Source organism: Aythya marila, assembly GCF_965140915.1.
Source record: "Aythya marila genome assembly, chromosome: 2".
In the NCBI taxonomy this organism is placed as follows: domain Eukaryota; kingdom Metazoa; phylum Chordata; class Aves; order Anseriformes; family Anatidae; genus Aythya; species Aythya marila.
In genome coordinates, this window is record NC_139043.1 from 26238622 (window position 1) to 26261346 (window position 22725).

The 22725-nt window shown below is 41.4% G+C and overlaps 1 protein-coding gene across 1 annotated transcript; it reads right to left on the reverse strand.

Moving 5' to 3' along the window:
* Positions 1–289: 289 nt before the first annotated feature.
* Positions 290–10311, reverse strand: PDK4 (pyruvate dehydrogenase kinase 4). Its single transcript, XM_082754556.1, has 11 exons — positions 10042–10311; positions 9377–9518; positions 8314–8385; positions 7574–7758; positions 7018–7107; positions 6428–6505; positions 5735–5811; positions 4941–5039; positions 4542–4652; positions 3725–3838; positions 290–2812 (listed from the first exon to the last, which is right to left on the reverse strand). The coding sequence occupies exons 1-11, from the start codon at positions 10220–10222 to the stop codon at positions 2681–2683; spliced, it is 1281 nt and encodes a 426-aa protein (XP_082610682.1). The 5' UTR covers positions 10223–10311; the 3' UTR covers positions 290–2680.
* Positions 10312–22725: the final 12414 nt, after the last annotated feature.

Below are 22725 nucleotides of genomic sequence, written 5' to 3' on the forward strand. Positions count from 1 at the left end.
GCCCAGATCCTACCTCCCCTTAAATACTTCCTGGAATTAGGAGCAACACAGGATTCAATCTACTTTTGATGTTTAGGACCCCCTGAAACAAGTGAGCTCCACTAGAAAGATCACCAATACCAGAAATTACCTCCTAGAAGAATTCTCCCCCCAACCAAAGAGGACCAACCCCCCAAGAAACAAACACACCAAATCCAGACCTCACTCACACTAAAAGCCGTAATTAAACTTACTGATTAATACTTAAAAGCCCATGCTTGCAGTAGACTTTAAAGAAAAAAGAGAAAGATACTAGACAACCATTAAAAAGATTTTATTATAAAATTATTTAAATATCTACAAACCAGTAAAAGGCTCAAAACTACAAGTCAGGAATAAGAATTCAATAAGTGTTGAAAGACACCATTTTATCTAGGTTGATAGCCCTTAAGTATTTTTTAATACTAAAGAGATTCCACATAGGTTCCTTAAGCACTACGCACATCTGTCTGCTTTGTGAATGTGTTCTGCATATACAGATTCAAAATTACACTTATCCAGAAAGCTTCTATTTGTAAGCTCTAATACACATTTGTTTACAACACTCATGTGCTTTGGCTGCTTAAAAATAGTTACAGCTCCAACCTGGGGTAGCTGCAGCTACGGTACATATATACAGTATATCATGAGATCACAACTCACATTCAAGCGTTCCCGGGTGCAGACAGTATTGTTTGTGTTTAACAACAACTACCTAGGCATTTTTTGTGACCTTGTATTCAATACAAAGTCAAAGTATTCAAGTATATTATGGCAGTGAAAGCAGCTTTTTCACACCTGTATCTTCTAAACAAAGATATTTCACTTTTGTTATCCATTTTACTCAGTAAGCTGAACTAAAATATACCTGAATTGGTGACCTTTGGTGATTGCAGCTTATTCACTGGGATAAGAGTGGCCCCAATGCAGTACTTAAGTCATCATGCTCAGTAATTATCACCAACACTTCAGGGTTTAGTTTTTGAAAGAAATACATCATAACAGAATAGTATCTTCCACTGAGAAGTTTACCCCAAGCAAAAACTTTATTCTAGAAGTTAGTTCTTGCTTTCTTATTGCTATTAAAAATTCGAGATTCACAGTATAGTATGGAGTGGGAGTGGCTTTCTGCCCAGTAAATACTAATCTGTCATACAACTGAGCAAGATGCTTTAAATACTGTATTTGCAACTTCTTTCCAAGGATTGTATACACTTAAGATAGCAATGCTGATCAGCCAACAAAAATTCAAGTAGTATTACACAGCCCCAGTGAACTTTGACTGTACGGCTAAGTAACCTCCATTAGCTTCACTTTATCCTGGCATTCAGCTTACCTTGCTTACAAGGAGGGGAAAAATCCAAAGATGGGAAAGGGAGAAGAGCTTACTGAGAATGGAGTGTTTTCTCAACGGCTCTCTCCCACTAGCACTGTTCCTATGGCAATTCCCCATTTTGCTGTTCTCTACAGTTTTCAGTGTCGTTGATATTTTAAATCTTCACTTCACAAGCCCTTTCCATGACATAGAACAGTTCTCAGAACAGCATTCTACTCCACCACCACTGCTCCTAAAAACCTTTCAAACAGACCTTCAGTGCTCCCAGCTCAAGGCTGAGAATTCCCCATGTACCACATGATATTGTGGTACGATACATATTTGGCAGACATGGTAGTAGGCAGATTTTGGTTTCATGTATCGAGCCCACTAGTCATCTAACAGCATGACAAAAAGGAATCACAGGACAACAGTTTAAGTATACTGTTCCCCATGCCATGCTTGCATAACACAGACCACCAAAACCTTTCAGTACAACTTGCATGTCTCACTTCAGTTCCCAGAAAATCCTAATCTACTTGGCACTTGTTTTCCAGAGTGCTGAGATATAGGCTAACTTTATGGATGTTACAAATAAGTGGCTTTCCAATTTGTCCCTAAAAAATCCTGATTTCCTTATGCACAGTAGCCTTGTTTCACTTGCCTTTCCACGAACAGCTTAAAAATATATACTTTTATAAAAATATAACTCTGAGCAAGGCTTCACGTAAGAACTATTACTGGAATACAGGATTGCTTCTTTTGTTAGAATGGGACTTCCTTATACATGGAAAACACTCTCTCCCTACCTGGCAAGGGTTCACCCCCTCCTTCCCATTCAGGCTGTATTCAGATACTGTTTATAAAACAGCAGTCTTGTAGGCAAGGTAAGTGGCTATTTTCCAAATGTTATAAATACAGCTATAAAGTACGGGTGCAACTATCTACCTGAGGAGTTCTGTAATAAGATGAACTGCTGATATCTATTCTAGGAGAAAAATATATACCAGCTTAACTGATATTTATCAGTATCCAGAATTCAAGCATTAGACAGGACTCAATTGCACGCTTCTACCACATCAAATCTTTGATCACAAGAATAGCCTGAATTTCCTCTATACACACCTCTTCTTAAAAGACATATACTTCTATTTTCTTCAGCCCGAAGTACACAGAAGCATTTCACATTTAATGCATACAGCCTAGGCTATAACATCCTTAGCTTCTTACTCTTTTGCCAGTCCTGAAACTGAAGAATTTGCCTGTTTGAAGGTAGCTAAGTACTTCCAAACATTAGTCCTTGAGAAGCCAGCTTGATCCCGTTGGGTGCCTCAGATACCAACTTCTTCAGAGAGCTGCACTCTGTTTTGGGCCTCTGCTTGGCACACACCAGTCATCCGCCTCTGATGTAGCTTGGTAATGCTTAGAAGCAGACTTGTTGAAGACTGGGAGTTTTTCTACTGATTCTGTTGATAGGGCCTAAAAACAAGAAGAGTTACTCAGTTATTCCCCTCTCAGTAATACCACTTTACAGAAGTTGACACAGTATGCTTCAACTGCCAAATCAGTGACAAAGTTGTTTACACAAATGTTTCTGTAATGGATACTGAAGCAAGTTAACTATAGCATTTAAGTTTGCAATGAGTAATTTGGCAGGACAAATGCCGTGACTTCAAATCACATTTATGCATTTTTATAGGCCTTAGAAGGTATTCTGTAAGCTATTTTCAAGATAATCCTGAAAGCAGTGTGTAAGAACTTTACAGAAGTACAAAGAAACTTCAAGATGTGATCCCTTCCTACTTCCATATTCTTCTGCTAAAAGAATAGCTTGTGTTTATTAGGGAGTGATATGTGCCAGACTATGATTCAATATTACTAATAACCAAATTGCGTATATGGGCTATATGGCAGATGCTGAATAGCAAAGTCTATATGAACTAATACTAAAAATGCCTGGTTGTCAGAGTAAAAAAAAGCACAGTAAAGAAAATGGATCTGTTGCTCACATCTTTCCATTTCTGTTACTTCACTTTTCCCTGGTATTTTATATTCCATGAATCGGTAAATATGAAATCTATCAATACAGGGAACCCCCTGAATTTGATTTAAAGCTCTTAGCAGTATGCATTCAAGTAGACTTGTTATAGCTGAGTTTTTTTTTTTTTTTTTTTTTTTTTTTTTTTTTTTTTTTTTTTTTTTTTTTTTTTTTTTTTTTTTTTTTACTTCTAAGGGCCAGTTAGAAAGTTTACTGGCATTTCTTAATGAAAATGAAGTCATTTTCTACTTATAAGCAGAGAATTTGTTTACTTTGTGATACTGAAGTAGTCACCTCACTGCATTAGTGGAATTTATCAGTATTTTTTATTTAAACCAAATCAAAACACATACCTTCAAGTAGATAATAGCATCTGTTCCATAGCCACATATGGAGTAGAGATTTAGGTCTCCTTGGAAGTATTTAGCATATAGACGGGAAATTGGCAAGCCATACCCAAAGCCAGCCTAAAAAGAAATTAAAACAAAATTATTTACTAGCTCTTAGGACTTAAGATGCCGGAAAGTGTGCTTATATTGGGGGATTGGACTAGATGATCTTTCAAGGTCCCTTCCAATCCCTAACATTATGTGATGTGTGTGATGTGAAAGTGTTCAGAGACTTTAGACTGTTAAAGTCTTTTGCAATTCTCTTAAAAGAAAGGAGTTTTCTAATCAGTTCCACATGCAAATTGACTATTTGAAAAGAATCTCTATTGAGGAGGAAAGGTACATATACAGGTGTTACTTTTACACATGAAACTTCTGTATTTCCCTGCCTAGTTTTTGCTAGCATATCTTGATTACTGGAAGGTTATTACTAGAGTGTAACTATATTCTATACCTATTCCAGTTGTGCTTGCCTCTGCAAATACAGTATTTCTTTTAAGTTCAATAACTGAGAGGAAGTGAAGAACAAGTAAATTATTGTCATTGGAGCAGAAGAAATGAGGCTCAGGTAGGACTATGCTTCCATTTATACCTTTAAAAACTCATTTTGTCCATTAAGCAAGAGTTAATGCTATAAGAGATCTAAGATCTATTACACTGGGTCTTAATACACTCCACAGAGCAGTAGGGCAGATATAGGGTTTCAGTATTTATTAACCTATCAATCTGCCCAATATTTATGGTAACCTCATTAGCAACATGAGCATTAAAGTAAACTTACAAGAGGAGTATTTCGGCCATCATCCATCCTTGGCCTTGGTGCTGTGGAATACATGTAGCTGAACAGCTGCTCAATTTTCCTCACTGGAACACCACCGCCTCTGTCAGAGATCTGATTTAAGAGGAAATAAAAGTTAACTATGATCACTTCCTAAAACTGATATTTAAAGCGCTGGTATTTAAACAAACCCTCCAGCAGTAAGAAGTGCTATTTGTTTCACACCAGATTATTTTCCAGTTAGATAATTGCTCTATATGTAGGCTATCAGCAGAAAGCTTATGCCTTGTATCTTTGATCTGTTGTCACAGAACTTGTAGCAAGTTACTCCAATAAAATTTGCTGTGACATGTGAAACCAAAGATTACATAAAGCCCATATTGTAGCTGGCCAAGAAGATACCTTAATTGCCAAGTCTTCTTGTCCTAGAACGACTGTCACTTCAATTGGAGAGAGGGAAGGACTGTTTTCTTGAAATTCAACTGTTGCCCTCATTGAGTTCTGTGGAAATGAAGGTTACCATCATCAGAAAGCGTTCGATCTGTGCACTTAATCACATCACTTTAATACTCCTGTTATTATGCAGAGGTTGAGCATTTACCATCCACTTCTACCACTGCCTAGCTTCAAGAAAAAACGCTTAGCAACTAAGCATAACAAGAATAGAAGTCTCACACTTAAGACTCCACTTCAGAGATTACATTGTTTTGATGAACACCAAACTAGGCTAATATCTCTTAAATAAACTAAATCCATGAAGTGTCAGCAGGTCTCTAGAAAAAAAGAGTTGAGCTCAACAGTTGCTAAAGACTGTCAGAACTCCACATCCCTTGTTGGCAGCACATAGTTCAGCCCCATTCAATGCATTTCCTACTCCACAGGAAGGGACTACAGCAAAACTGCTCTATAAGTGTAGTCTAAAAGCAGAAGGCTTTCAGAGTGGTTGTCACAGCCTCATGTCCCACTTTTACTCCTTTTCTCCCTTCCCCCAGTTACCACCACATCAAAGTGTCCAAATATCCTCCAACAAACTGCAGTCATTGTTTTCCCAACTGCCAAAGCAATTCCCCCACATAAGAAATCTTTCGAAATCTGTCCTATGCACAGCTCTATTTCACTCAGGTCTAGCTAGAGGTTTTAAATATTGATGCTCCTGCTCAGAATACTGAGGGAAGAAACAGCATATACTGACATACCTTGAAGAGCTCAAAAAGCATGTGAAAGAGATGAGATGGAACATATACAATGTTAATTGGCTCTCCTGGAAATTTTCCTAGATGAAGAGAAAGAGACAAGCAATACTTAGCAGGGAGATAAAATTTGGATACAATACCAACAATTTTTACAATAAGCAAACAAAAACCAAGAAAAAGTTTTAACCTGGGGGTATATCCCCCCCCCCCCCCCCCAAATGAAGGCGTTTGTATACTCATAACAATGCTTAGGTGGTAATCATCACCTGCTTAGTAACAGTTTATTTTCAAGTAAAGTTCAGTTTCATAAGTAAATTAAGTTTAGAGGTTCAGAAGGCTGCCCACAATCAGATACATGCAGGCAGCTTAGACTAGAACCAAGGTTTCTCAGTCAGTAGACTCCCTTTCCCATCTGAGGAGTAGAACTCCTCTCTAGCAACCTATTTTACTGTTACAGCCTAGTCTTCTTCATCTCAAATTTGTAAATACCACCTCAGGACATGTAGTGTTAGAGATAGTGACATCTGAGTTCAAACACAATATACTAAATGAGGCACTTAGAACAAAGGGAAGAGGAACCACCACATAAGTCAACTGGTATGTACCATCATGGCTATAGAAGTGGGAGCCTTTTGATTGAGTAAACACAGCAATTTGATCACAATAGGAAGAGAGACATAAAAGCCCTCATCTTACCATTCACTTGTTTAAGTTTTAGCTCTGGAGACGTTAAGTAATACTGGTCACATAGCATCTTGGAACTTTCAAAAGCATCTGAAATATTTAAAATACATGAAATGAAGTATTAAATGCTGTAGAACCAATGCATAGCAAAATACAATTTCTAACTGCAATAGCTGCTAACATGACACGGACTAAGCCTGTGTTTCACAGGGGATGATAATATTGCACCTATGCTGTGTGCACTGAAACTGAGACTAAGGAGGCAATTATAGCAGTATGGGGAAGTCTTCAGCACTATTTGGTGATTCTGTAAAACAGATGCATCTGGCGTATGGATTAAGAGTAAGTAATGCTGATTTGCTGATTTCAACACCACAGTTTTAATTCCTTCCTCATCTGTTACTTACTAGGCCTTATTCAGACATTTTTTACTGCTGCTTTGTATTTTAGATTCTGTCCTACAAAAACTCATGTTTTGATAGACTGCTTTCAGCTATTTCAACAAGAAACATTCGGCATCCTATTACACTTGCTGGTTACCCATTCTGCTTGCAAGCAGATAAATACTGATCACAGAAAAATTACGGTATCAGAACACTTACCATTCACTACTTCAACAACATCACAGCAAGGATCAATACTTCCAATGTGCCTTGGGTGCCCTGAGCTGGATTTATCATCAAAAAGAAGTGCTGTTTTGGATGAAAACAAATATCGTATTTAATCACAAATACTGTACTATTTGAAAATTAAGTTTATATTAAAACAGTGCAATCATATCATGTAGTCACATAAGATGGTTTGCTGGCAGTGGATAGCCTTTTTAAGATCTAAAAAGGCATAGATAGCACTACGGTGGTAGTATCTGTGTAGATACAAAGGCTTTTCGGATGTAAAGGAGATCCCTGCATTTTCCATAAGACTTATTTTCTAGACTACAGTCTAATTACAGTAAGTTCTCCCATTACTTTAAGTCATGCACTTTAACTTTTCAGCATCAGTTATCCAAGGCAGATCTCCAACAGTTCTAAGAAACATTTGCATTAAAATGTTTTTCACTAAATTGAAGGCAGTGGATTGGAACTAGGTGATCTTTAAGGTCCCTTCCAACCCAAGCCATTCTATGAAGTGTTTCCTCAGTTAAGAATTTCTACTTACTATGTTGGTTCATGAGCATCCGGGTGGAAATACGGCTCATATAAAAGCGATCCAAGAAATACTGAATGTTTTGATTGGTGACAGGATCTACTTTAAACATATCTTTGTATTCAATTACTCCTTGTGCCATTGTAGGGACCACATCATGATGTCTGTTTCGGACTCTAATTAGTGTATCTATAAAGCTAAGTAAAAAAAAAAAAAATCTCATTAGAACTTTGTTCTAAGACTACATGAAGGCAAGCTGTGTACAAAAGTCCTTATCTAATCCAGCAACACAGATAAGTAAAGTAGCCTTAATGTTACGAGAATGAAAAATAGACTGTATTTTTAAATTGACCTATATTGACCTACACCAGAAATAGGATATTTTTAATATAAACAATGTAATCATTACTCATGTCAAATTCATTGCCTGCTTCCTCATGCATAAGAGTTTAAGCAGGAGAATGCAGGGAGTTAAGATGACCCCTAGCTGACAGCTTGGAAAGAAGCAGGGACATGACATCAAGTATATTTTTTGTTGATCTTTGTCATGACAGTTCAGGAGGCACTACACCCTTAGAACCAAGCTGCCAAAGGTCATCTATGTGCAGTATTGCTCAACATATTGTTTGTGAGATGCTCAGCAATTCATGCTAAATTACTAAACTCAGTTCAGGACAGTGATCATTCTGAAGCAACAATATGAAAAATAGAGCATATGATTGAAAGCTCAATGAAACAAATGGAAAACTTACTCAGATAATACTTTTTGGTCATCTGGGCTTTTTTGATGGAACTCAACCAGCTCCATTAGACTTTGGATGTACCTATTAAAAATAAAATAAAATGAATATGATATTTCATTCATCTTGGAACAGAAAAGACACTTAGTATTGTCCAAGTTATTACTCTTAAGAAGTCAGCTAGAAGTCTGAAATATCTTTGAAGTATCGAAGTTCCATCTAAGCATGGAAACACAGTCACTTCTGCCTGAACCCTAGAAGTCATGCAAGTTTTTTCATGCCTGCCACCTGGACAAGAATTTAAAACATCACTTTAACATCGGCTCCTCTTACAGTTTTAGAGAAGAGGGGCATTTCAAAAGAAAATCCAAATAATAAATAATGGAATCCACCTGAGCAAAAGTTTGTCCAAGTCTAATCAGCTTTGTCACAAGCTAAGCACTTGAGCCTCTTTGCTGATGTCTGACAGTCTTGACGCATATTGCAAAGGCACAGCTGTAGTTTGCTAGATTAAGAACGTTTCTGGATCTTACTCTAATGCTTTTGCCCTTTGTGTCAGCCTTCTTTGCAAGTGCTGCAGTTGTGCCAGCAGAGCAAGGTTAAATCAGATCCAATCACCCTGTCAACCACAAGGTGAATGTTAACTGAATTCTAAGATGCATGGGCCAAGGCAATTTGCTACAGAATGGCTGTTCTGCTACAGTTGCATCAGTGAGAGATACAAACAAACATAGAGCCATCTCTTCCATTTCCATGTAACTCTGAGGGTCTGTGCATGTTATGAGAGAAAAGAGCACTGTCTTCTCACTTCTTAAAAAGCAGACAGTTTTGTTCTAACAGCAAATTCTAAACTGTTAAGAGATGTTTTAAAAACAACAACATGACCACATTGCGATTTCAGTTTAATTTTAGCACACCACTCAAGTGTAGAACAGCTTGCACTCAAGCTTTGATGAATGAACTGCATTTCTAGTTTATTTTGTTAGTGTCTTCTGTTACTCAAAAAAAGTCTACAACAACGAAGTTGTTGGAGCTGTGTTATTCTACAGGCCCAGTTCAAGCAGTTCTTACTTACCAGCTTTTTACTAACTGCACTGATGGTGTGCTTAGCAATCTGTCGGGAAGAAGATCAATTTCCCTCAGTATGTTTGCAAACCTCACAGGAAGCTCCTGTCTCAGAAAGGCGAAAGAAGTTCTCTCGCATCCATTCGTTGAGCCTACAAAGCAAATCCAACCAAAGAAAATGTTGTGTGTTGGAGGAAAGAGAGAAGTCACAATACAAATTTCTGTCTCTCTGCAGACTTGAGGACTATAATCCTTTGCAATCATCATGGCAATGCTGGCCAGTTCTCCTGCGCCTGGGTTTGCAGGGCAGCAGGACGCTGCCCACCCAAGGGAGGCACGTTTGTAGGTTTCCCATTTTGCCAGGGGGGCTCCGTAATCCTCCGGGAGAGCCTCCGCAGCCCTGTAAACACGGGCTCCTCCAGGCCAGCGCCGCTGAGAGCAGTCTGGGCGGCTGCCAGCAGGGCACCGCAGCCAGGTACAGGCTGTTCCGTGCTCGCTGCTGCCGCCCCCATGCCCCAAACCCCATTAAGGGCCCCAGCACAGAGCCCGGCAACCGCTGCGCAGCCCTCGGAGGGCGTCTGAGGAGAGGGGCGGCGGCGTCTCCCCTCACCCAAAACACCCCCCCGGCCACCCCCCGGCCCCAGGGTGAGCCCGGAGCGGCTCCGTGGCTCTCACCGAAGTCCAGCAGCTGCTTGATGGAGAGCGGCGAGGGGGAGAAGCGGGAGAACTGCTCCACCTCCCGCGGCAGCCGGCTGCTGCTGCTGCTGCCGCCGCCGCCGCCGCCACGGCCAGCGCTGCCGCTGCCAGCCCCCGCCAGGGGAGCCGCGGTGCGCAGGGCGATGCGAGCCGCCTTCATCGCTGCCAGGGGTCGCTGAGGATCTTGAGGGGTCTCCGAGGATCTTTTGGGATCGGTCGGGCTGTAGCTGCCCTGTGGCGAGCGGCGGCACCGCCGCCCCTAAGTAGAGCCCGCGGCGGGCGGGGCTCCCTCAGGCCCGGCCCCGCCGCCCGTGACGGGGCCTCGCCTCACGGGCGGCTCGTGACGGCCGCTGGCGGGGCGCCCCCGGCCCCTGGCACCGAGCCCCGGCCGCTGACCTTGGGTGTGCGGGGCCGGGGCACTGCCAGGGAGGCTCCGGGAGGCCCCCGAGGGGCAGCGAGGGGCTGATGTCCTGCTGCCGGCCCTGAGGGCACGCTGGTGGAGGGGATATCCAAACGGGGAGCCGCTACGAGGTGTGCAGGCTCCTTCCCTGCGCTAAAGGCAGGGGGTACTGCGGTTGTTAAAAGCCCAAGCTTTGTGTGGAGAGTACGCTGAAGCACAAAGGGAGCAAAAGTAGATCCTAAGCACACAGTTTGACATGTAGGTCATTGCCATAACCCAGGTTAACAGTGACCAAATACCTCCAGACAGCTGCTTCAGTGACGCACTGGCTGCAAATCGCCAAGTGACCCTTACTTACTCTTTCTGGAGCTGACCTAATAATTGATCGGCTGAACCGCTCTTTCACTATTAGCTTATCTTCCAGGGTCACAGATGTGCTGGGAAAAGTCTCAGCAACTTTCCTCTTTAGTGGAGAGAACCTGGAAGTCCAGCGTTGCCTGGGATTTTCCCAGGCTGTTGGGTCTACGTCACCAAAGACAGAGTTTGCACAGCGTCACTTTCAGCAGAGGAGTTCCCAACATCCTGAATCTCAGTCATCAACAGCAGGACCACGATAAAACAACAATACAAAACACAAATCCACAATACAAAATAATCTAGCTTTAATACATACATAAAACTTCAGTCCAAATGTAATATATATATGTTTACAGACAGTGCTGTACACGTTTGTATACATATACACAAATAGGTATGCTTTTTCATGGGAAGCAAGATATATTCCTAAAAAGAAATCTACATACTTTGATACTCAGTGGAAAACACTTTAGCTTATCATTGGATATGTTTTTGAAGCTTTATCTTGTTTTTGTCTTCCTAGTCATTAATCTATTATCACTGCCTAGTGTTCTACTTCCTAGTACTTGCTGTTTTATTATTTTATTGCTGTGTTATTGTTCCAACAGATAGATCAGGTTTTACCACAGTGGTAGAATGTTGGCATATGAAATGTGAAATAAAGCAAAATGAAGGCACCTAATGACAGCAAACATAACCTTTCTGATTTTTCTTGTGTTTGCCTGAAGTTGAAAATCTGGGAACGGATGATGGGGTTTGCTTTTGACTGGTTTAACTTTGCTTACCTGCAAGTTGCAGAGGACTCTTGGAAGTGCAAATATCCAACACAGTTGTTTTAATTATGGAGCATGGGTATGACAACCCTTCTTTTGCTTTAGTTTTTTCCTAAAGCTACTAACGAAGGCAAAGCAAGAATCTCACAATCAACATTTTGCAATAAAATCTGTGTCAAGAAGTCTTCTACGCTATGCAGTTATTCTAAGTTATAAGGTCACTGTTTCTGTTCCTATTGAGATACTTTATTTTAATTTACTGGCTGGTGACCCTGTTTAGTATAAGTAACTTGTATTACCTTTGTGAGTAGACTTACTACACTCTCTATTCTGAACAGAAGAATGTTTATTAGAAATAATTCCTGTTGTTTGTATGTATATTTTTTTCATTACCAGAACTTGTTTTCTGACAGTTTTTCAGGTAGTTAAATGCTGTAAGGGATGAACAAAAATCTTGCATGCTCAGTTTAGCTCATAACAAACCGTACAACTGTAGTTGCAGGAAATATAGGAAACGTGTTGCCTTCCTCAATTAGTGAAAGGGCAAGGCTCCAGTAATTCAAAACTTGGAAGCTTTTCAAAACAAAACAAACTTCTACAAGAATGTTATATACTCACAACCCAGCAACTAACAGAGTTTTATTGCTCTGGAAGAACTGTGTCTCCTTCATAATGCTTCTCAATGTATATGATAAGTAATACCTTGCAGTAGCTTCTAAGCAATATAACTTTTCACTCATGTGAACACAAACAATACATTTGGGACACAATTGCTTGAGTAATGGCCAAGAAAGATAAGTTTTATGTGTGAAGTTAACACTATATGGGGATTCACTGTCAGCCAAGCTGCATGTCAAGAAGACTAGGCTGTGAAAGTTGAACCAGTTCAAATAACTCTACCATCTGTCCCAGCTAAAGTACTGTTTGTTCCCGCTTTCTTTCCTCTCTAAACCACCATTTCCCTCTCCTCATGAAGCCCCTGTGCACGTGACAGCTGTAAGTGCTGGTGTCAGGGAACAGCATTTTGATAGTGAAGAACAGTGTCAGGTTCTGAACTGCAGCATTCATTGGATATGGTCTAATTTCTGCTATTTCAATATTTTGTTGTCCTGAACTGCCCTGGGGCATGTTTTGAAAGGCAATAATAATACTCTCCATCACTCAGTCACAGCCTAGGCAGTGTTGCTGACTGTCCTTAAGGAAATGGAGCTATGTGAACACTGCTTTTTTAGTGCAACAGCGAGGTCCAGACCAGTCAAATGATTGACGCGTGGATTCCTGTCTGTTTTCCCCCTAAATGCCATCCTCTGCACTCAGCTATGTCCCTCATTGATTTTCCATATGCCATCCAGGTGCCGGAGACGCATCGTGCTGCACTGAGGTCAGAGCAGTGTTCCTGGCAAGCCAGGATACGTGACAAGTGGCTGTGCTGCTGGTGTCTGACAGAAGGTCTCTTGGCTGTTTTTACCTTACCTTTTCCTCTGTGGGGACACAAATTTAAGGCTCTTCTCCCTCACCCAGCTGCCAACGAGTGCTAGAAGCACAACGTGCTGTTCTGGGGTGACACCTCTCCTGACCAGCCAGGATATGTGTGATGACAGCTGGTGGGGTTGCTGCTCTTCAGCGAAATGAGCTTTGGATGAGTTTCTCTTGCCTTTTCCTCAATGTGGACCAAAATATGAATCCCTCCTACCTAAACCCTTTGCCAGTTTGCACAGTTAGTGGGAAGGCAATTACCTGTTTGGATTTGGCTGTGGTGGGGCAGTGGTTAGGAGGGCTGGTTGGCCAAATGGGTCAACAGGCAGCGCTGAAGTTCTTCCCCTCAGGGAACCAGGGGAACCTCCCCACATCTTCTAGGTACGGAGACAGCTTCCAAGTCAGCGTTTGTAAGTACGGGTAAACAGTGACCCAGCATGAGCGGTATGTCAGGGTGGAAACTAACAGTACCACTGGGAAGTTCTGAATGTAAATGGAAGCAGCGGTCTGGTGACTGAGGGGTGTGAGTTGTACCTCAGCACTCAAAGAAACTTCCAGCAGCACTGCGGGCAAAGGGCTCCCCCCCCTGCACTTACGCGATGGGATTGATACTTTAATCCGGCAACACGTTTGTGTTCTAAATATTTATGCGTTCCTGCGGGTGGAAAAAAAAGTCAGAAATAGCCCCGCAAACAAGGGTCATATCTTCCTGTTCTCGTCTTTCTATCGGCTGCCGGGAGCTGCCCAGGGCTCCCGGCCCGACAGAAATAGCAGAAGTAGGTGAAAGTTTGCGGCGCGGCACACAAACAGGCTGACGGGCCAGGCCCTGCCGCCGAGTTCAGTGAGGGAAAGGTCGTGCTGCTCGGGCGCTTGCGCCGCCTCATATCTCCCAAAAGTCAAGAGTACAGTAGCTGGATCGCTTTCCTGCCGCGGCGCTGACTGGCAGCCTGCCCGCAGCTGTAAACAGCCTTCAGCATGCCCGTGGCAGCTGGGCGGCCCCAAGTGGGAGACACCCTGACTTCTGGTCGTCGTTCGCGTCTGAAATGTTGTGTTCACTGCTTCAAAAATCAGGGGGAAGGGCAGCGGATTTTCCAAATTAGCATTTGGGAAACGTAGCTAGGGACTCACATGAGATGAGCCGTCGGTGAGCGTAAGCATAGCAAAAAGAGGGAGAAAACAATTCGGGAGTGTAGCTGTACCTCCAGGAAAAAGTCCAGGACACAAACAGCAATAAAACATGACTCATTCCTATTTATGCTGAAAAGCTTGTCACTAGGGTGCGTTGAATACAGGAGGCTGCTGACTAGGTGAGGGAATAGCAACCCTCAGCCAAGAACCCCACTGCAGAGGGAAGGCAGGTGAATTGTCAGGTGGGCTGGGGATGACCTGAAGTATGTAGTTAGACAAAAAATGCCCTTCTCTAGCCTCATCTGGCTACCTTAGCAGTTCCTGTGGAAGAACATGTGCCATCCTCTATGATGAAGGAAAAAAAGGAGGAAAGGCACCATCAGGACAGCCGCTGGTATGGGATGAGGCTGTCTTTACTCTGAACAGCCCTGCCCTGAAAAATTGCTCCTGGGGAAAGGTGGACAGCATGAGCTAAGTCAGAAAAAATGAATGATAACAGGGGAATACAAATTTTAAGCCCCAAATATGTTTCAGCAGAATCAGAAAACAGGTTAGCATTTTTCTGAAGGAATATGGGAAGAAAGTTAGTAAAACCGGATAGTTTGGTTTGAAAGTTTTGGATTACACATCTTAAGAGCACCACACCATGAGAATAAGAAGCTCCACCTTCACCTGTACCCCTTACACTAGTCTTGGGCTTTGTACTGGCACACATTCTGCTTTTCCTTTTCAGCATGAGCCATTCTGGATGAAGATGAGATGCTTTTGCTAATTCTTTTGTATCTGCTGCCCTTGATGCTGTTGTCTGCATCAGGGCACTTGGTGAAGCGGATGCAATGGCTTGAATTTCTACACCAAATGATAACTTTGAACCATTATTCTGGGTTATTTTGTCTGAGGCTGATCTTAGCAAGCATTCTGTTTCCACAGTTGTTGCCTCTCTGCGTCCCTTTCATCAGATCTGTAAGAATTTATTTTCTTTTAAAGTCCAACTTAGGAACTCAAATGAGAAAAGTAGTCCAGGAAGCACTGAGACAAGACGAGAGGCATCATCTAGAAGAGGACTTGCTGCGTTGCTGTCAGGCCATCCTTTCCCAGGAGATGCGAGTTCATGGGTATTACTGGAATGCTGCTTGCTCCTCGTGTTTCAGGTTACCCAAAGGAAGTTTGTTTCCTGTTTGCAACATCATGAGTGTTATTACTGAAGTGTGAACTTGCAGATATTCAAAGACTGAATTTCTATAATACACACGACAGAAGGTATCCACACAGTAAGCTAATGAAATTTTTCTTATCTGATGAAATGCATAACCTCAGGCTACATCATAATAGCTGCGGTTAAATATGAAAACAAAGTTTGTGTGGTAAGAGTCCTGGTAAAGTAACAGGACAATAAAAAAATGTTGCACAGCACAATTAAGATTGTTTGCCACTGGTTCTGAAATAGTACTGCAATGCTTGTGTGTCATATGACTAACAGGCCTCTAATTATGGGTAAATCATTGACTGCAACATTGCTGGAACATTAAGAAAAGCCTAAACAAGGGAAGCTTTCCATTAGTTGTGGGATTGTTTGAATCTCGTGGTATACTAGACTCTAACAAAATACACAGAGTTTCACTATGCAGTATTAGTATGTTTTATTCTTGCTGTAATTCCTTTAATATCCTTTATTACTCTGCACACATTGGAATTTTCAAATTAAATTTTCAATGTAGTGCTCATCCAATAGTCACGGAAATGAAAAATAAAATAACCAGAGCTATGCTGGTATTTGGTTTCCAGGATTTCAATATATGTAAAGTGACATAAAAAGACATACTAGTTTAGTTTTTCTTCATTTCACTGGTTTAAATGACACCAGTATGCTAAATGCATTGCGGTGGTTATGTTTCTATGCAAGCATTCACAAACATATGTCATTTAGTTTCTGTATGGGAAAAGACCCCTAGACATTCAAAAACACTGAAAGTAGGTTTTTAATCAGCATGTTCATCTGTTTTAAAAATGTTCAAAATATGCACAGATACAAATCTTGATTCCCTCCTGTTTGGAAACTAATACATTAATACAAATAATAAAACCAATGACACATTTGCAGGCATTGGTTTCATGAAGCCTTTTTTGGGAAAAAAAAATAGTAACATATAATAGCAGTATGTTACAATATGCTAGTCATACTAGCAGGAGAACACAGTCTGTGAAATGGAGGTGAGAAATGTCTTTCTTTCCTGTGGAACCAATTGAATTACGAAATTAAATGGAAAAAGATGCATTGATAACAATATAGGTTTTCAGTGCACAAAAATAGATTTATCTGAAATGTTCAAGATCTCTACTTACACCTGATAGGAAACATTATAATTTCCCTTCATACAGTCACACTGCTGCTGTTGATGTGTGAATTGTCAAGCCTTCCATTTCACAGCTAGTCATTATTAATACGTACTTAAGTAGGTTTGAATACTTGGGGATTTCTTCATTCCTAGAAAGAAATACAAGCTTACACTCTGGTTCATTCAGCATTGGAAAGAAGTTATGACATTTTAATAATCAAATCAATTAATAAATCTACTTGAAACTGCTGGATGATAAACTAGCGAAGAGAAAACTTGGTGAACAGCACCAGAGGTCTTGCTGGCTTTCAGCAACTGAAAGGGAGGGCAGTGCTTCCCCTGGGCTCGCTGTTGGAACAGCAGTCTTCCCTCTGATGCTGTTATGGAAGCCTGAAAACCTGTTCCTTGTTTGCAGCTCCTTAAATGCTGAATCTTAAGGAACAGTGAAAATGAATTTATCAAAAAATGCAGATGTAGCTCCAGCCAGAAAGGAGTAATCATGTCAGTAAGATACATGTACACTGCTATTGCATGGGTGTTGTGACACTGAAGGGAAGAAGTGTTATCTGCATTTAATCCTACCGGTATTTTAGACTGTCCTAGAACAGAGTATGCATGTAAAATGATGTCTATGTGAATCTCTTCTCATACATGGAAACATAGCATCTTTTAATTGTAGGTACTAAATCCAAACATGGAATCCTTGATGGATTCAAGAATCCTAATTGGGATGTGATTTTATTGAAGGTGACCTTCTCTGAGGCCTTGGAAACAATCAGATTTTGTGAAAGTAAACTAATAGAAACACTCTATCATGTTTTCCATTAAACAAACAAACAAACCAAAAACCTTAGTCAAACCTTCATTACATTTTTTTCTCTTCTTCTTCAGTGTATGGAAATGTTATCCACACTTCCCATGAGAACGACTCAGAGAAGTGGTGGGCTGCATTTTGAAAAGCAGTCTGTAATTTGTGTGACTCCACTGTGGCTGCCTACTAAAGGCCATGAGACTCTGCAACTCTGAGAGACTTGGGTCAGATTTGTGAACCCATTTAGCCTTGGAAAATTAGGTGCTAGGTCTGACCAACATCCTGAATTTCACTGTACTTTTGAAAATGTGGGAAAAATTTCTGCCCCCAGTCCCACAGACAGATGGATTACAGCACTTTGACTCCCAGAGTTTTCTCTTTCAAGTAAAAAGGGGGTGTGTTCCATGTTTAACCATTCCTGGAGAAATCTATCTAAAATTGTACTTTTGAAACATCCAGATAATTCTAGCCCTTTATAGTCAGTTCATGTTTCAAATCTTGTGCCAAATGCTTGAAGACCTTGGAGTAGAGAAGACCCAGAGGGAACATATAAAATTATATAGGAAAGGCACCAATTCACTCGCGCTGAGCAGTAATTTGGTTTGGTTTAGTAACCTGTGAAGTGGTTCGCTAAAATGATGAACTTTAAGGCAACTATAAAGAGTGTGATTATTGATATCTGCTGTAGGTGACCTTTATGTGCTGAAAAGATCATGAGGTAGTCAAGACAAAAAAATTACAGCTTCTTTTTCTTCTTCTCTTTAATGGTCTGAAATTGAAAAATTGGATCTATTGAACCCCAGTTAAAAGTTAGGACAGCCAAATAAAACAAGGCTACAACCCGCAACTTGCAGTTTTCCAAGGATGTTATTTATATACCTTAGAGACTAAATGCTCCTGTTCCAGGGAGTCATGGCACCCTCATCCGAACACAAATCACTTCAGGTTATTTCCATCCATCCGCTGCCTCTGCCATTACCTTTCTCCTCCAGTGCAAAGAAACACATTCCAACATTTCAAAGAAATGGATGAGGGCACAGATGTAGATTATCCAAAGCTTTTTCTCCTGCTCTTTTTTAAGCGCCACGATAGGAACCACGTGCCTCGCTATCTTTTCTACTTTTGAATATCTTTATGGGTGCTTTTTGTTTACTGCTTGTATTAACATAATTTAAACACCTGTCAGCATTGCCAAACTTACACTTGCATTGATCAGCTTGCAAGAAGACATGGTAATGCTTCAGCAGGATAGTTCCTGGTACTCCGTCAGTCTATAGCAGGTAGCATTGCAGATGCATCAGCTATGCAGGTGACCTTTGGACTCCCCTCAGGAGCTTCTCTCACAGTTCTGCACTCAGCATGCCAATTACCACAGTGTTACGAGGGTGGCATTTGAAGTGTGTCACTCAGCATCTTGATAAGGGACCAAAAATGCAGTAGCATGCCTTTGGATATGTCCCATGACCCAGACACTGCCTGTGTGTGCTAGATGCTGGGAAATGGGGGAGGGTCCAGGCCAGAGCCAGGAAAGCATCACCTTTCTTGATTTAAATAGCCCCATAACAATTTCCTTGCAATCATGTCAGCTGAGTTATTTTTTTCCACAGTTCCTTCCCTGTTTCTGTCCTGCCCTCTCCTACTCTTTTCATTTCAACAAATGTTTTCTGGAAATACGCTGACCAACGTGACCAGTGTTTGTAATATATCATTGCCTTATTCTTTCAATTCTTTCCTTTAGGAAAGTTTCTCATTTGTACATTTTCAAAAATGAATTTCACACCTGATATACAGTTTACAGCATGGCCAAAATGTTGTGTTTTCTAGCTTCAGCAGAAATATATGGAATGTCTGATCCCAACTGTTGTGTGTACCTGCTACATAGCCTTGCTTTAGCCTAAAAGAAAGTTTTTATGCCGGTAGAAGAGATTTATTCTATGCTATGAGTGAAACTGAGCTGTCACCAACAATGTTCAACCCAGCCTTTCAAACGCTTTTTTAAGTACTTGTGGACCTGACAGCTGTGTGTCTGAAAACAGGTTAAAGGAAAGTTGTTTACAGCAAAGGACAGGCTGGATGTGCTTGCTATCTGCTGCATTGCTGAAGAGCCTGCTGTAATGTTCTGTACCAGGCGGAGTTCAGATAATAACTGACGTGTTCGTGTACGAGCAAAGTGTACAATTTTCATCAGGGTGGCACGAAATCTTGCTGGCTGTGAATAGCATTATGAATGATTCAGAGACATTGCAGCGTGAGGTATCAGAGAGGAGGGATCACCGGGACATCCCTGAAATGATGGGTTAACATCTCAGCGAGAGGAAAGCTGTTTATGTGTTATTTCCAGTTACCAGACAGTGTGTGAATGACTCTGAGTGAGGTCCTAGTCCAAAGTCCACTATATTCAGCCAAATGTTTCTAGTTATTTCACCTGTAGTGTTCAGTGGGAACTGGATCAAATGCCTCTAAGATGGGAGAGGCATTTTTTATTTTTTTTCATTGTTTTAGCCATATTCAGAAAAATACTTTGGAATCTAATTTGCCTCTTGTTCAGCTTCCTATATCACACATAAACTAATTCGATGAGTTGAACATTATTTTCTTAGGACTGTCAGTCTTGAGGAAGGCAGTGACCTAAACCACATCTACAGCAAAAAAAAAGAATAAGACAGACATTCAAGTTCTTGTTTTGAATCCCCTTAATGTAAGAAATACTTTGCTTGTTGTTTTGTTTTGTTTTGTTTTGTTTTGTTTTGTTTTGTTTTGTTTTTTAAATGCTGTGAGGATTTCATGTTCACCATTTGTTGTGGACTGTCAGAGGAAAGAGGTACGAGTGTCTTGACTGGGACAGACAGCCAAGGAGATCTGGGATCTGTTTCCAGGACCTAGGGGGTAGGAGAGGAGGATGAGCGCCACCATCCAAGTGCACTCAGATCCAGGAGGGAAGCAACAGACACATTACCCTTGAACTGCTGAGTGCCACAGCTGTGTTACCTGTCTCTCCTCCAGTGCCTTGTACAAAGTAGAAAGAAACTAGGAAGGTAGGGTGGAGCTCTGCATGAAAATCTATAACACACCACATTTTGCTTTATGTAGGATTGCAGTGAAGTGAGCCTCCCTTTTCAGCCAACTGTTGGGACCATGGTCGTAGTGGTCTGTTGTATAGCTCTTGTGAGCTTCCCAGATACGACATGTGAGAAACCTTCACTAAAACAACCCAGTTGTGTCCATACAGTGTGGACTCCTTCCAGGACGGATATCCCATGTCATGGTCCTATCAAGGCTCTTTTAGGATCCACATCACCGTGATATAATGGGCTCTGATTAACTGTTGCTATTAGCCTTTAGCACCTCATAGCTAATGGTTGAGAAGACATGGTCTTGCTGATTTTGTTTTGTTTGTTTGTTTGTTTGGTGTTAGGGAGTGAGAGGAACTGGAAGAGGAAGTGAATTGAAGACCCATACTCAAAATAACTAGTCCACAGATGAAAGGTGGATTCTAAGTGCTGCACACTTTATTCCCAGCAAGGGACACAAGCCTATATTTTTCTCAAGAACAGTAAAAGAAGTTTAAACATCTCAACTTTCCTTACTCCCTCTAGACTTTGTGTAGATGCACTTGCTATCAACTTTAACAAGACTATTTTTCCCCGTGGCTCAGTGTTGAACAGTTGTTTAGACTTAGACATTTTACAGATGTAATTCAGTTGCCTGCTTCACCTTGAACTCTGAAACTGGGTACTCAGCAGACAAACAGAGGCAGACCACCTGAATCCAGACAACATGACTTATGAGATATGGCAAAATAAAAAGAAATCTCTGTTTATGTGGCCCGTCAAAGAATTCCAGAAATTGTGTCCTATAAAAAAAAGTCTCTAGCTCTAAGGTACAGAAAATTCTTTGGAAGTTTTTCACACCCTACTCTGGCCTTTTGTATTAATACCTAAATCAAGGTTGTGAGCTTTCTGCCCGGTTAGTCAACACCTGGAGAGAAAAAACCCAAGGTTACTATTTGCTACTGTCTGCAGACATCCAGTCTGAAAATCCAAGTCAATGGAGATATCTCTCATGGTAGAAAGGTATCTAAAATTATCAGAAGCTGAAGGGTTTTCAGAAGGAAAAAAAAAAAGGAGTCTGAGCAGATTGTCATAAAGCCTGATTCTAGGAAATGGTCTGACTGCCTTTTACAGAAGATTAAAGGAAAGGGAGAGAAGACAAAGCTTAGGAAGAGAGAAATGCTAGGGCTTCTTACCAAGCCTATTCCTATGTCTATTTAGCCTTTGCAGCCACCAAATGTTCATCCTAGGGTACTGATTGTAAAAGTAGGAGCCAGCACTTTCGTGGTTATTAAACTGTATGTGAAGATTCCCCTTCTGCTCTTTCCCACTGCAGCCCCATATGTGACACAGACATGTATACATTTCAACCTTCCCCCAGGTGTCAGAGGTAGGCTGGAGATGCTACCATACACGTATATGCTTTCCAATAAGTCCTTGATCATTTCTCATTCCAACCATCCTCACAGGCCTGGGAACCCTATAAGCATCACCACAAATCTGGACTTTTCCATTCATCATTTTTGGAATCCCAGTCCTAATTCAATCCTAACCTAGTCCACTGCAGAGACAGAAGACTGAATGGGAGCTGACAAGGAAGAGTGTCAGAAGCCAGAACAGTTGGCTCTGGGCTATCTCATAGTGCCAGGAGGAGGTAGGCCACAATAAGAGGGAACCATGGAGAAAGAAGTCATTTCTGTTTGACTACCTGTTGGCAACAGAGTGGCTTTGCATGTGAATAGAGGTCAAACAAGAGTGGAGAAGCCTCACTTTTTGGGTGGCATGAGAGGACCTGTAGGGCTAAGGTGAGCTTCTCCTAGAGGGGGCCAAGCACCCCTCCTTGAGGTCAACTTCAGCTGGGCCATGCCTCCTTGAGGTCGACTTAGGAGGGAGCATGAAGGGGTTGTGAGAATGAGACAGATGACTCCTTCTTTGTGCTGGCTTGGTAATGAACCCTGGGAGATTATGAGAGTTGGTGTCCACAGAGGCCGGGAGGACACCTGAATGGAAGACCTCATGCTTTCTCAATAGGAAAAAAAAATAGGGAAGACAACTGCATGTAGATGCTTACCGGTTGGCAAAGCAGATAAGGAATGGGAGAACTCTCCTCAGCAGTGGAGACAGGATTCAGAGGAGGCTGAAGTAAGGGCTGGGCTTGGGAGGCACTGGGGGAATGTTTTATATCAATCTCTGTGTCAGAGTTTCCTAATCTTTTCAGATTAAGGTTGAGTTGGATTGAGGAGCAAGCAAAGGTGGTGGGTCTGAGGTGGACACTTAATCCCCAGTCTCAGCCTTCACTGACTGTGGGCATTATTCAGCACTGTGTTCAGAA

Excerpts from the sequence above, each read along its gene's own strand:
- PDK4 (XM_082754556.1), bottom strand. The coding sequence starts at position 10,222 with ATGAAGGCGGCTCGCATCGCCCTGCGCACCGCGGCTCCCCTGGCGGGG. Across the intron at positions 7,108-7,573 it reads GATGCTCATGAACCAACATA|CACTTCTTTTTGATGATAAA; the intron begins GTAAGTAGAAAT and ends CATCCAAAACAG. Across the intron at positions 5,040-5,734 it reads TGCTTTTTGAGCTCTTCAAG|AACTCAATGAGGGCAACAGT; the intron begins GTATGTCAGTAT and ends TCATTTCCACAG.